Source organism: Bos taurus, chromosome 16 (genome assembly GCF_002263795.3).
Source record: "Bos taurus isolate L1 Dominette 01449 registration number 42190680 breed Hereford chromosome 16, ARS-UCD2.0, whole genome shotgun sequence".
In the NCBI taxonomy this organism is placed as follows: domain Eukaryota; kingdom Metazoa; phylum Chordata; class Mammalia; order Artiodactyla; family Bovidae; genus Bos; species Bos taurus.
Genome location: NC_037343.1, coordinates 30,088,396 through 30,103,752, shown reverse-complemented (window position 1 = coordinate 30,103,752; position 15,357 = coordinate 30,088,396). Strand labels below are relative to the sequence as shown.

At 34.1% G+C, this 15,357-nt stretch overlaps 1 protein-coding gene across 11 annotated transcripts in view; it reads left to right on the top strand.

The window, feature by feature from the left end:
• CDC42BPA (CDC42 binding protein kinase alpha) overlaps positions 1-15,357 on the top strand; it is a 297,315-nt gene that overhangs the window by 148,043 nt on the left and 133,915 nt on the right. For all 11 annotated transcript variants that reach the window (XM_024976363.2, XM_059875458.1, XM_024976359.2 and 8 more), the window contains exons 6-8: positions 531-624; positions 12,941-13,141; positions 15,041-15,289. In XM_024976363.2, coding sequence (XP_024832131.1) covers positions 531-624; positions 12,941-13,141; positions 15,041-15,289 — 544 coding nt within the window. The remainder of the gene's footprint in view (positions 1-530; positions 625-12,940; positions 13,142-15,040; positions 15,290-15,357) is intronic.

The following is a 15,357-nucleotide window of genomic DNA, read 5'->3' as shown; positions in this document are numbered from 1 at the left end:
TTAAGAAAGTTTTAATACGAACCAGAGAGAGGATTTGAACCCATAAAATAACTAAGAAATATGTGTTCATAGAGTAGTAATTCTGAAAAAACTTGAGATTTTCAGACAAAAATGGTTATCTTACCAAGTTGTTGTTGAGTCGCTAAGTCCTGTCCGACTCTTTGCAACCCAGTGAACTGCAGCACGCCAGGCTTCCCTGTCTTCACTGTTTTCTCCTGGAGTTTGCTCAAACTCATGTCCATTGAGTCAGTGTTGCCATCCAACCATCTCATCTTCTGTCTCCCTCATCTCCTCCTGCCCTCAGTCTTTCCCAGTCCAATGTGTTAGCTCTTTGCCTGTGTCAGGTAGCCAAAGTATTGGAGCTTCAGCATCAGTCCTTCAAATGAATATCCAGGGTTGATTCCCTTTAGGATTAATTGGTTTGATCTTCTTGCTGTCCAGGGGACTTTTAAGAGTCTTTTCCATCTTACCAATTAACTGATTGTATTTATTTTTTCCAACTAAAAATTGAATGTGTCTGTTTTTTTCAGAGACATCAAACCTGACAATATATTGATGGATATGAATGGACATATTCGGTTAGCAGATTTTGGTTCATGTCTGAAGCTGATGGAAGATGGAACGGTAAATAAAGATAAATCTTAAACTGTTATACCCTTCCTCCTTGTTTCCTTTATCTGTTTTAGAATCCTTCTGTTTATATTATCTATCAAATATCCTTCTATCCATTTGTCTTTCTGTGCTTTACTTCCTTCCACTTAGGCATGCTTACTCATAATAGGGCTTGTCTATAAATTCACGCACCATTTTCTACTGCTTATATTAATGATTTTAAGATTGATAATACTATGCCTTTTTTGAGACTCTTGTTTGTTTCTTCTTTAGCATAACTTATTTTCACAGTTCCAGAGGACTGAAGAAAATAAATCCCAGAGGGAAAAAGGAAAGATGTGACTCCTTCACTTTCATTTCTCTTCTCTTTCTTTACTAGTTGTCTAGTTTTCCTGAGGGATAGTGTATAACAAGTGAATGTTTTTTATCAGAAAATCCTCTAAGTTTTATGTTACCATTTGCTTTATTTCTGCTAACCTTCAGTTCAGTTCAGTCACTCAGTCGTGTCCGATTCTTTGAGACCCCATGGACTGCAGCACACGAGGCTTCCTTGTCCATCACCAACTCTCAGAGCTTGCTCAAACTCACATCTATCAAGTCAGTGATGCCATCCAACCATCTCATCCTCTGTTGTCCCCTAGACCCCTCCATTATATTCTCTCAATTACTTAGTGGTTTACATGCCTCAATTTTATTCCATGTTTGTAGTACTAGTAGTAATATTAATTTCCTGGTTGTATAGTAGATGTCCAAATATATATCATTTTAATTGGTAGGAACTTTTTGAAAAGTAATTTAGTATAATACATTCCAAAGGCCATAAAAACATCCCATTATTCTGGACCAGTCATTTGACTTTTGAGAATTTACCCTAAGCAGATAACTTAGAAACTGGCAACGCACTCCAGTACTCTTGCCTGGAAAATCCCCTGGATGGAGGAGCATGGCAGGCTACAATCCATGGGGTTGCAAAGAGTTGGACACAACTGAGCGACTTCACTTTTCTTTCTAAATTACTTGTAATACCTACTTCAATGTAAATGCTATGTAAATAATTGCCAGCATGTAACAAATTCATTTTGCCTTTTGGAACTTTCTGGAAATTAAAAAAAAAAAAAAAACTTTTGATCCCTGATTGGTTGAATCTGCAAACGTGTAACCAGGAGACATGGAGGGCCAACTTTATAAGAACATCTGAGATTTACCAAATAATAAATTTTATCCATTTGAAAATCAAACAGATTACTTGAAATCAAGTAGTGCTGGAGGAGACACAGTGCTAGGGGACATTGGACTATTAGCTCTGGAGAGCTAGTTAAGATGTTTGTTACATGTAAGTCTTACCCTAAAACTATCTAGCAGCCTAAATCCAAGTCCTGGTAAAATCAGCAGAGTGTGAAAGTGGTCCTCCAAATGAAGAGGCTTGAGATGAATCTTTGTTGTTGTTGTTCAGTCACTAAGTCATGTCTGACTCTTCTGCAACCCCATGGACTGTAGCCCATCAGGCTCCTCTGTCCATGGGATTCTCCAGGCAAGAACAGTGGAGTGGGTTGCTATTTCCTTCTCCAAGGGATCTTCCTGACCCAGAGATTGAACCCACATCTCCTGCATTGGCAGGCAGATTCTTTAATACTCAGCCACCTGGGAATCACAAGATGAATCTTAGGTTTTTTATAAATCTGGCCTTAAAGAATAAACTGTAAGCTGTCCCAGATTCAAGTTAGTATTTTTTTAACTGCTTAAAGAATTAATATTCTTCAGAGGAAGATGGAAGAATTCATATTCTGTACAATGTCTTATTGACAGTGACCAGCATTCAGTAAAAAATCACTAGACCAAAAATAAATAGTGGGTAACTTAAGTGATTGTGATACAGAATTTAAAAATAAAAGTAGTCAGTAGAAACCTGGGTAGCACAGATGTTGGATTTGCCAGACATAGACTAATGAAACTATCATAAATACGTTCAAAAGAAGATATTAGTCTTAGTAATTACACAGACAAGGAGTGTCAGCAGAAAAGTAAATCAAGTGAATCTTTTTATAATTTGATAATTATTAATAGAAATAAAAAGTTCGTAAGAAGTTAATGGTGGGTTAGAAATGAAAAAAGAAAAAGCCAGTGAATTTGAAGATAGATTGAGAGAGATCAAGCAATCTGAAGAACAGAGAGAAAAAGATTGAAGCAAAATTAATACAGGGGGCCTAGGGATGCATACAATTAGAAGCCCTAGAAAAAGATGAGATAATAATAGAAAACATTTGTAGAATTGATGGCTCAAGCTATTACATATGATGAAAAACAGATTTAAGAATCCTGGTATATTTCAAGGTTATGAAAAGAACCGTGCCTGGCCACATCACAATTAAACTACTGAAAATTAAAGATAAAAAAATTGGGAAGCAGCTAGAAGGAGAAAACCATACATACTGTGGGAAAATGGTAAGAATAACCACTGACCTTTCGTGAGAAATCACAGCATGATATCTTTAAAGTCCTGAAAGAAGAAAAAAAGTCTCTAAACCAAGAATTCTATATCGAATAAAAATACTCTTCAAAATGAAGACCTTTTCAGATAAGTGAAAGAGGCCTGGATGTTAAAGGATGTCCACTACAAAGGAGACAATTCCATTTGGATACTTAGATCTGTATGATAAAGAATATCAGATACGATAAATAAGATTTATAGGATAAGAATAAAGAAAAAAGACTATACTAATCTTTCTAAGTTTACATAAGAGACATCTGATTAATAAAAATAAATGTAATGTGGATTTTATGACATAGGTGGAAATAAAAGATACCGCAATATCACACAAACACTGTAAAACCAGTGTATATAATTATTCTGCTCTAAGGTAACTGCATGTGTATGAAGTATAAAGTGGGAAGTAGATAGTGCTGGGGACGCCATGAGAGGGAGAGAAATAGCATGGTGGTTTTGCTGAGTTGAGAAAACAGATTAAAGTCAGGGAGGCTGTGGCACCATAAAGCTGTGGTCCATAACTCTGGAGAGGAGATACACTGAAACAGAATTCCAGGGGAACGGGTAGTGTTTCCCCAGTCCTGCGTGTTATAAGCGCCTTAGATTCAAAGCTGGGACTCCTCTGGAGTCTGTTGTTCAGCTCTCCAAATTCCTGTGCATTCCAGAACGCATTGAGTGCTATTTCTGCCTGTATGTGTTTCCCTTGATCTGATTTATTCCTGAAATTCTGTAGAGTCAGAAATTCTTTCTAGTCATTCATTTTTTATTAATCATCTCCAAATAGTTTTTCTTGACATAATAGCATGTTGGTCCTCCATTAAGAAAGTTATAATGAAGGAATCTTCTTTTTTACTTGTTTATTTTTATCAAGTGATGTTTACATATTTTAGGAAAACTTACCACAAAAACAGCATTCCTTTGTCCTAGGTCCTTCTCACCTCCAAGTCTCTTTTTCTACAGACAGACACATACAAATCCTTCAGCTCTTTATTCTGTTGTTTCTTTTATTTTTTATTATTGTAGTCATACTACTGTCTCTTGTTATTTAGTTTTATATATTATCTACTAATTTTCCACCATGAAAGATGAGGATTCAGATCTCTTACACCTATCTCAACCAATCCTTACACATCCTGTCTTCCCTGTGTTGTAATTATCACATAGTCTTTCATTAAATCCTGTTCAGTTTTTTAAAAATACTTATACAAATATTATTTATGACTGTGCCATGCTATTTATTTTATTTGTTTTAATTACATTTCTTTTCTTGAACAGCTCTTTGTTTTCCCCGGAGTAAGTGACTCATTTGCTTTGCTTAGTTTTCTGTATAAATCTCACTTTTGTTGTTGTGTCCAACTCTTTGCGACCCTATGGACTACAAAGTGCCAGGCTTCCCTGTCCCTTAGTACCTCCCTGAGTTTACCCAAGCTCATGTCCATTGAGTTGGTGTTGCTACTAACCATCTCATTCTCTACTGGCCTCTTCTCTTTTTGCCCTCAATCTTTCCCAGTATCACGGTCTTCTCCAGTGAGTTGGCTCTTCACATCATGTGGCCAAAGTATTGGAGCTGCAGCATCAGTCCTTTCAATGAATATTCAGGGTTGTTTCTTTTAGGATTGACAGGTTTTTGATATCCTTGCTGTCTAAAGGAATCTCCAGAATCTTCTCCAGCACCACAGTTTGAAAGCATCAACTCTTTGGCACGCAGCCTTCTCACTAGTTTATCCCAAAACTCTCTACTACATTTAGGAAATTGAGCAATTCCTTTCTTTCTCAGACACAATGAATAACTTAGTGACTCTCTTGTCTGGAGGCTTGCATACTCTGATTCTAGTCTGTAGGCCCACTGTCCAATAGGCCTACTATACAACTGTCATCGTAGAATTACCTTTCCTCATCATCATGGAATTTAATGTGTTGCTTTCTAGTATTGGATCCTCTGTTTCCTGGATCTGTCTGTGTCTTTCTTCTCATTTAGTGGTAGTTAAGCAAGAGAGTTCCAGGAAAACGTCTATTTCTGCTTTATTGACTATGCCAAAGCTTTTGACTGTGTGGATCACAATAAACTGTGGAAAATTCTGAAAGAGATGGGAATACCAGACCACCTGACCTGCCTCTTGAGAAACCTATATGTAGGTCAGGAAGCAACAGTTAGAACTGGACATGGAAAAACAGACTGGTTCCAAATAGGAAAAAGAGTACATCAAGGCTGTATATTGTCACCCTGCTAATTTAACTTCTATGCAGAGTACATCATGAGAAACGCTGGGCTGGAAGAAGCACAAGCTGGAATCAAAATTGCCGGGAGAAATATCAATAACCTCAGATATGCAGATGACACCACCCTTATGGCAGAAAGTGAAGAGGAACTCAAAAGCCTCTTGATGAAAGTGAAAGTGGAGAGTGAAAAAGTTGGCTTAAAGCTCAACATTCAGAAAACGAAGATCATGGCATCCGGTCCCATCACTTCATGGGAAATAGATGGGGAAACAGTGTGAGACTTTATTTTTTTGGGCTCCAAAATCACTGCAGATGGTGACTGCAGCCATGAAATTAAAAGACACTTACTCCTTGGAAGGAAAGTTATGACCCACCTAGATAGCATATTCAAAAGCAGAGACATTACTTTGCCAACAAAGGTTCGTCTAGTCAAGGCTATGGTTTTTCCTGTGATCATGTATGGATGTGAGAGTTGGACTGTGAAGAAGGCTGAGCGCTGAAGAATTGATGCTTTTGAACTGTGGTGTTGGAGAAGACTCTTGAGAGTCCCTTGGACTGCAAGGAGATCCAACCAGTCCATTGTGAAGAAGATCAGCCCTGGGATTTCTTTGGAAGGAATGATGCTAAAGCTGAAACTCCAGTACTTTGGCCACCTCATGCAAAGAATTGACTCATTGGAAAAGACTCTGATGCTGGGAGGGATTGGGGGCAGGAGGAGAAGGGGACGACAGAGGATGAGATGGCTGGATGGCATCACCGACTTGATGGACCTGAGTCTGAGTGAACTCCGGGAGTTGGTGATGGACAGGGAGGCCTGGCGTGCTGCGATTCATGGGGTCGCAAAGAGTCGGACACAACTGAGCGACTGAACTGAACCTCAGAAAGGTTCCATTGGAAGTAAATATTTCATAATCCTGCGTGTCTGAAAAATGCCTTCATTTGTATTATACTTGATGAATAATTTTTATAGACTGGACATAATGTTATAGATTTGAACTTACTCTCTCTTAGAATTTAGAAGACACTGCGTTGTCTTCTAATTTACTGTTGAGGCATCTGATGCCATCCTAATTATCAAAGCTTCTGTTATACTCTTCCCCCCTTATTTGGAAGCCTTTAGGATGTTATGTTTATATCTGGTGTTCTGAAATGTTGTGATTATATAATTTTGTATGGATCATTATTTATTACCTGGATAGTTGCTTCAATTTTAACCTTTCCCAAAGTTTGTGAGTTTCTGTATTAACTTTCAGCTTGCTTTTTGTTTCTCACATTGAAGTCAAAATTAAACCATTTTAATGTATATATTTATAAGAAGTCAGTTTTTGTGTGGGGATGTCTTGCTGTAATTCTTTTTCTTTCTCTGAAATTGTTTTGGATGTTCTTGGCCATTTGTTTTTCCATATGACTGTTAGGATTATATTATTGGTTTATATACATACAGACACAGATAAACACCCCTTCACATATACAAGCTTGAAGACCTTCACTGAATTTAGAGTTTAATTTTGGGAAAACTTTGTCTGTAACTTGCAATCTTCCCATCTATGAATATGGTTTCTGTCTTCATTGTTTTAGGTTTATCTTATTTGTGTAAAGTTTTATAATTATGTTCAGGTAAAGGTAAATTATGTAAAGGTAACTTCATTACTTTTATTTGTTAAATTTGCTCCTAGATACCTTGTGGAGTTTTTTGTTTTGGGGCTATTATAAATGGATAACTTAAAATTTTGCATTTTAATAGTTTGTTGCTCTTCTTTAGGACCACAGTTGATTTTTGTATGTGTATTCATCCTGAAACAAGCAAGCTTGCTAAGCTTTTTTTTATTAGTTCAAAACAATTTATAGATCCTATATGTATATTTTTCTATATAGACAATCTTATAATCTGCAAATAATGACCAGCTTTGTGTTTTGTCCTTTCCAGTCCTTACATTTTTACTTTGCTGTACTTTTTTTCCTGTCATGCCGTCAGTGATCTTCAGCACAGTATTAATGTTGTAGTAATTGGGAGCTTCTTTGCGTTGTTCCTAGCTTTATTGGTGTTTTCCCTGTAGTTTTAAATTAAGTAGTATATTTGCTGTAAGCTTTTGGTATGTATTCTTCATCAGATTAAGGAAATTTCTGTTTCTGATTGCCATGTAATGGTTGTTAATGTTGTACATTCAAATCATTTTTCTGCATCTATTGAGTGGGTATCAGAGTGTTTTTCCTGTTATATGATGAGTGACATAGATTGTCCAGTGTTAAAGCATACATTCTTTGAATGTAAATGTAACTTTATCATCAAGTTATATTGCTTGCTATATTTGACCAAATTGCTAGATTGACCATGCTAAAATTTTATATTGAATTATTATCTGAGATTCATATCTGACATTGATTATATCTGAGTTTGCAGTATAATTTTCCTTCTCAAATTTTCTTGTCTGCCTTCTTTTGTATTTAGGTTGTTCTAGCCTTATAAAATGAACAAGGTAGCCATGACCCCACCCTTACCCATTTTGGATCTAGAACAGTTCTTATAATACTGGGATTATCTGTTTCTTATGTAATTGGTGGAACTCACTTTAAATCACCTTTGCTTCAGTGAGGTTTTGTTTTCTTCTTATTTTGTTTGTTTTCCAGGTAGATTTTATACTATTGATTCAAACTTTTTAATGGTTATAGGTCTCTTTGGTTTTCTATTTCTTCCTGAGTCAGTTTTGGTAAGTTACATTTTTTTCTATGAAAATTATCTATTTTCTCTGAGTTTACAATTTTATTTGTATAAAATTGTTCAGATTGTACTCTTTCTAATTTTAAAATCTCAATTACATGCGTATTTCACCCCTTTCTTCATTCCTAATATTGTTTATTTATGCTTAACTTTTTCTTTGTAAGTTTTGACCTAGAGCATTTTACTAAATATTTTCCAGCTTTAGTTAGAATTCTTCTGTGGACCATTAATTATTTAGAAGTGTGCCTTTTAGTATTCATAGTACAATATTTACTTATTTGGTGTTTATAGAAAGTTTTCTTTTACTGAAGAGTGGATCTATTTGTTAGCAGTTTTTTAGCATTTGTCAAGATTATGTTTTGATTCCTCATGGGCCAGTTCTTTTAACTGTTACATATTTGTTTGAAATTATGAATCTTTTTCTAACTTTTGGTTACAGATTTCTGTAATAAGATTAAAGTTGTAAACTTTGTTGTTCAAAATTTTAGTATTCTTACTACCTTTATTTCTTTCTGATCTACTTATTATTTAAAAATCCTTACTATGATGTTGAATTTCTTCATTTTCCCTTGTAATTTTCACAGCTCTTTTGTAGCTGTGTTGTTAGTTACGCATTATTTAGGATTGCTCTTCCATGATTAAAAATCATAATAATCATCTTGGCCTTAGAATCTAGTTTGACTGATAATTAATACAGCTCCCTTAGCTTTCTTTTGTTTAGCATATGCCTGGCATATCTTTCCATCCTTTTTCTTAAAAAACATTTCTTAGTTTCTATGTCTAGGTGCGTTAAATAGATTATTGCTGATTTTTCAAAAAAATTTTTATTTTGGTATTGTTATCTAGTGTGATAATGGTGCTTTTTGATAGGTGAACTTAATAATTTATGAATTTCATTATTAATTTGTTTGTATTTCTTTCTAGTATCTTGTACTATTTTACTATAAATTTTGCTTATTTGTTTGTATCATGCTTCCTACCCCCTTTCCTACTTTTTGTTGGCTGGGTCAAATTTGTTTTTATTTCTTTTTTTTTTCCTTTTTGGAAATTACACATTCTATTTCAAATATTTTAATGTTTATCTTAAGAATTTTATCATTTATCATTTATGTAAAATCTAGTTTTCCCCATATTCCTAATCAAAGAAAAAAACTTAGTTTATCTTACATCATATACAAAAATTAGCTCAAAATGAATCAAAATCCTAAGTGTAAGAGTTAAAACTTAACATTTAATGGGCAGAGGGAGAAGTTTTATGGTAATGGATTTGGCAGTGATTTCTTGGATATGACAGAAGACAATATGCAACAACAAAAATAGATGAGTAGACTACATCATCATTAAAAATTTCTATGCATCAAAAGATACAGTTGTTATAGTGAAACGGCAGCCTATACAGTGGGAGAAAATAGTTGCAAATTGTATGTCTGACAAGAGGTAATTATCCAGAATATGTAAAGAATTCCTGCAACTCAGTAACAGACTAACAACCCAGTTCAAAATACACAAAGGATTTGAAGTGATGTTTCTCCTAAGAAGAGAGACGAATGACTCCACATCACTAGTCAATGCGGAAATGCACATCAAAACCACAGAGATACTGCTTCATACCATTAGGATGGCTACTAAAAAAAAAAATAATAAGTTTTGATAAAGTTGTGGGGAAATTGGAATCTTTGTGCACTGCTGATGGAGATGTAAAATGCTGTAGCCACTGTGGAAAACAGTGTAACAGTTCTTCAAAAAGCTGAAAATAAAATTACCCTATGATCTAGCAGTTCCACTTTTGTGTACATATTCCACAGAAGTTAAAGCGGAGTCTCAAAGAGATATTTGTTCACCCATGTTCACAGCACCATTATTCACAAAAGTCAAGGGATGTCAGCAAGTCAGGTGTCCACTATTGGATGAATGGGAAAAAAAATGTGGTATATCCATACATTGGAACGTTATTCAGCTTTAAAAGAACATCCTGATCCATCCTACAACATGGATAGACCTTTTAAAAAACATGCTAAGTGTTATACACCAGACACAAATGAACAGATTGTTGTACAATTTCACTTGTATAAAGTACCTAGAGTAGTCAAATTCATAGCAGCTATAGTGGTGGTTGCTAGGGTCTGGGAGGAGAAGGGGATGGGGGAGTTATTATTTAATAGATTTTCAGTTTTGTAAGATGAAAAGAGTTTTATAAATGGATGGTGGTGATGGTTGCACAGCAGTGTAAATGTACTTAATGTCACCAAACTATACATTTGGAAATGGTTATGATGGTAAATTTTATGTCATGGGTATTTTACCACAATTGAAAACAATAATTAAAAAATAAATAAGAAATAAAAAATAGAAAACCAAGAAACTCAGAACATTTTAATCCTAATCACTCCCTAAGTAACTTGTTGTTTTCTGGTATTTGAGTTCCATCTTATTTTTCATCTTTTGAGTAGTTATTCCTTCCTCCTCCTCCCCCATCTCCTATTTCTATTGCTCCTGCTCATCTTCATCTTCCTCTTTATTGCCCTGTTTCTCCTTTTCTTCATCATTAGTTTATCCAGTTAATCACCATTTAGGTGCATGTTAAAGTTTACTACTATCTTTGTTCACAGTTGCCTCTAGTATCACATTCTTTTCTCTGGATTATGTTTCTTGATTCTGAAGTATATCCTTTAGTACTCCTGTTTAACTAAAAGAGTCTATACGTGGTAGTTCACTCATTCTTTGTATGAAAATATCTTTATTTAATCCTCATTCCTGTTTTATAATTTAGGTGGGTGGGGAATATAATATTGACCATTACTTTGTTTCATCACTTTGAAAAATACAATTCCATTTTCTTCTAACCGTCACATTAGCATTAATAATTCTTGTCTAATCATCATTTCTTGGGTAGAAAATCTCTTTTTATTCCATAGGTTTTTAGAATCTCTTACCTTTGGTGCTCTGTAGTTTAACAAAGTGTACAGATGTGGATCTGATTTTATTTCTTCATATCTTTTATGTCAACAACTAGTTTTTTCCATTCTAGGACTTTGTTTTTTTCAGCTTTTTCATATGCTTTAGATTTTTTGTTATCTAATAATTTTAAACATACTTATTTTATGACATGGAATTGATAATTTTTTGAGGTCTGATTGTGTTGTTTGTTTGGATTTCTGGCTTTTGCTCATAAATGGACTGTTTCCTCATTTAGTTATATTATTGGATTCTGAACTCATCTTTTAGTGAATTGTTATGTGTGAGAATTATATGAGGCCAAGTTTGAGCATGTATCCTCCAGGTAGTTTTGAATCTGTTATGAGAAGCTTTCTAGGGGCACCTAAGCTGATGCCAGTATTATGCCAGTTTCTTGGCTTGAGAATTTCTGAATCACAGAAGTCCTGTGCATTAGAATCCCAAATGGTGGGACTATGTGACCTAAAAGTTATGAATTTCTAAAGGAGTGAATTTTTTTTTCATATATGTCACTGTCTTTCTCTGCTGAATGGCAGATTTTGTAATTCACCTTTTTACTTACAATATACCCTTTAGGCCTGGAGAAGGGAATGGCTACCCAGTCCAGTATTTGTGCCAGGAGAATTCCATGGGCAGAGTAGTCTGGCGGGCTACAATTCTTGGGGTCACAAAGAGTCAGACACGACTAAGCGAATGGCTGACTGACTAACACACACACGCACACACACCTTTTAGGATAAAGATTATATGGGGCAGGCTTTTACTTCAAACCTCAAGTAAGCACAGGATCTTTCTTCTTGACCTTATGTATATGTTAAAAGTTAAGTACCTAGAAAATGAACACAATTTCCCAACTGCACTCCTGCTCTAATGCTTATTGCCCTGGTTTCCAATCATTTCTTGATTACATATATCTAAGAATGTCTCTTTATTTAAAGGCTTATTTATATATACATTTAGAAAATGGTTGTTATATTTTATCTAGTATTTTTAAGAGTTTTCAAGAATTTTCAAGTTACTTAATCTCAGTATTGCCAAAGAAGTCTGTTCTAATAATTATTAAGAATGGTACTTTAGGAAATTCAGAATATTAACCATTATTTTATCTTGAGAATGTTCATTTCTTGGTATGTTCTCTAAAAACATACATAAAACTAATTTTCTTTTATTTTGGAATACCTTAAAAGATATGTGCCCAGGATCTGTTTTTAGCTGTTGTTTTCTTAGTTATATCTGCTGCTGCTGCTGCTGCTGCTAAGTCGCTTCAGTCGTGTTCGACTCTGTGCGACCCCATAGATAGCAGCCCACCAGGCTCCCCCGTCCCTGGGATTCTCCAGGCAAGAACACTGGAGTGGGTTGCCACCTTGCCATAATTGTATGTTCTCTGTTTAGACTCAGTGTTTTGAATAATATTTTTCCCCTTTTATAATTTTTTAAATAAATAGTTTGCAGGACATTATTAACATTTATTTAGTTAGATTATCTTTAAAATGTTTTAAACTAATCTCCAAGCTGCTTATAATAGTAGCCAGGTTTGTTTCTGTTTTTTCCCCCACATAATTAATTGTAAAATTTTCAAAGTTCCACTTAATAGATGGCAATGTTGGACAGATAATATCAATAATAAGAATGTTCTAATATAAATATTCAATTTGTGGTTTGTGGCTGTGGTGTTCAAATCATGTATTTTTACTCTAAGTGTAGTCAACTAAGTAACAGCTATAATAAACATTTCTATAGTGTTAAAAATCTGGAGAACTTGTTGGTGTGGTGATTATATATATTTTAACTTATATGCACAAGGAGACTAAATTCAGATAATGACAAAATTGAAGTTGTTATGAAATAGTGCTTATTGTGTTTCTATGTAAATATAAACATTTCTAATTAAAATAATTATTTATTTCTAATATATCATGGTTGATTACTAACAATGTGAACTTCTTCAGGTCCAATCCTCAGTGGCTGTTGGAACTCCAGATTATATCTCTCCTGAAATCCTTCAAGCCATGGAAGATGGAAAAGGCAGATATGGACCTGAGTGTGACTGGTGGTCTTTGGGGGTCTGTATGTATGAAATGCTTTATGGAGAAACACCATTTTATGCAGAATCTCTGGTGGAAACATATGGAAAAATCATGAATCACAAAGTTAGTATATTTTACTATTTTTCACATTAGTGTGGCAAATAATACATATAATAAAATTAAAATGTGATATTTAAAAAGATAATAATTTTCCAAAAACAATAAATAATCTAATTTCTATGCTAGCAGGGAACATGACCAACATGAGTAATCAAAATCCATAAATTATTTTTAAAAAATCTATAAATTATGCATAAAATTGTTAGTCCTCATCTTGTAATTTTGCAGAGATGCTAATAAGTAGACAATTAAATGATCTCTCCAGTAGAGTAACAAAGATCATGAGCAGACAATGTATCATTACTACTATAGTATCAGTATAATCATGACTAGAATGCATTTAAAATGCTTAATCTTAATAATAATAGATAGATGAAATCCAAATTAAAATAAGAATGGTATACTTTTCTCCCTGTCAAATTGGTAAAGATGAAAAGAAAATAGTACTCTGTACTATAAATGATCCATTGAAAAGAACAGTGTTAGATTAGACATCATTGATAGGGATGTAAATTGATATAATCTTTCTGTCAAGAAGTCTGTAAGTATTCATCAACAACCTTAGAAAGACATGGTTAAAACTTTTGGTTGGGCACCTTCAATATTAAGAATCTACCATGAGGGAATATTCATAGAACAAAGCTATATGTGTGAGAATACTTATCCCAGTATTATTTATGATCATCAAACATTGGAAACAGTCCAGATGCACAGCAGGAAAGAATAAAATTTTAATCCATTTAATACCAAATGAAATAGATTGTATAAGAAGTGGGAGACTCTGATTATCAGTCTCAGAAGATTGTGAGTAATTGCAAAAACCTAGAATATGAATAGGAATAGCCCATAAAGAGAGTGCTAATCTGTTCTTTTTAATTTGTTGTGGTAATACAATTAAAATTAATTGCTATATATATATAGTTGTTGTTAGTTGCTAAGTCATATACAACTGTTTTGTAACCCCATGGACTGTAACCCTTCAGGCTCCTCTGTCCATGGGATTTCCCAGCCAAGACTACTGGAGTGGGTTGCCATTTCCTTCTCCAGGGGATCTACCTGACCCAGGAATTGAACCCAGGTCTCTTGCATTGCAAGCGGATTCTTTACTACTGAGCCACTAGGGAAGCCCCAAATATATATATTAGTTTTACGAAGTTGATGCTTTTCTGTCTGGCTGCAAAGATAATCTGCTAAGTAGTTATCAAGAGTTTGGAAACAAGAAATAGCTGCAAAGTTGTCAATAGCATGTAAAGCATTTCTGATAGAAGTCATTGTACTGTAGCATGGCTGTTGAGAGCACAGATTCTGGAATCAGTTTCAGTTCAAATCCTAGCTCTACCATTGATTATGTAACCTTGAGCAATTGTTTTAACTGTTTCTTTGTTTCCTTTTCTATAAAATTAGAGTAATACAGTGGCTCTGAGGATTAAATGAGCTAAACAAGTAACATACTTCTAGTAGTACATGTTACATTCTTTACAAATGTTTAGTATTAATCATTAGTGTGTGACTTATATGAATGTTATCATATAATCAATATCATAATATTGATTATGATTTCATAATATCATAATCGTTATCATAATCAGATATACTATTGATTATGTAAATTCTATTACATTTAGTGAATTCTTTTTATTTTGACAGCATTTAAGGTGTTTTTACATTTAACTTATTCTTTCTGTAGTACATATATGACTAAGTTACATATGAAAAGTTCTTTCAGGAAAATGATCCTTTTAAATTTATTCTTGAATCTCCTTTAGTGTCAGTACTTTGTACCAGTACATATTTATTAGATATTTTAAAATATATATATATATATTTAAGAAGGTCAGTGTTAGCATCAACCTACTTAGTAAATTAGTGATTTATATTTTGTTTCTATTATTCTCTATTTAGGAGAGGTTTCAGTTTCCTCCTCAAGTGAGTGATGTGTCTGAAAATGCTAAGGATCTTATTCGAAGACTCATCTGTAGCAGAGAACATCGACTTGGTCAAAATGGAATAGAAGACTTTAAGAAGCACCCATTTTTCAATGGAATTGATTGGGATAATATTCGAAACTGTGAAGCACCTTATATTCCAGAAGTTAGTAGCCCAACAGACACGTCGAATTTTGATGTGGATGATGATTGTTTAAAGAATTCTGTGAGTATGATTGTTTAAAGAAGTTCTGTCTCTCTGCTTTAAAAAAAATATATGGTTATAAAGTAATT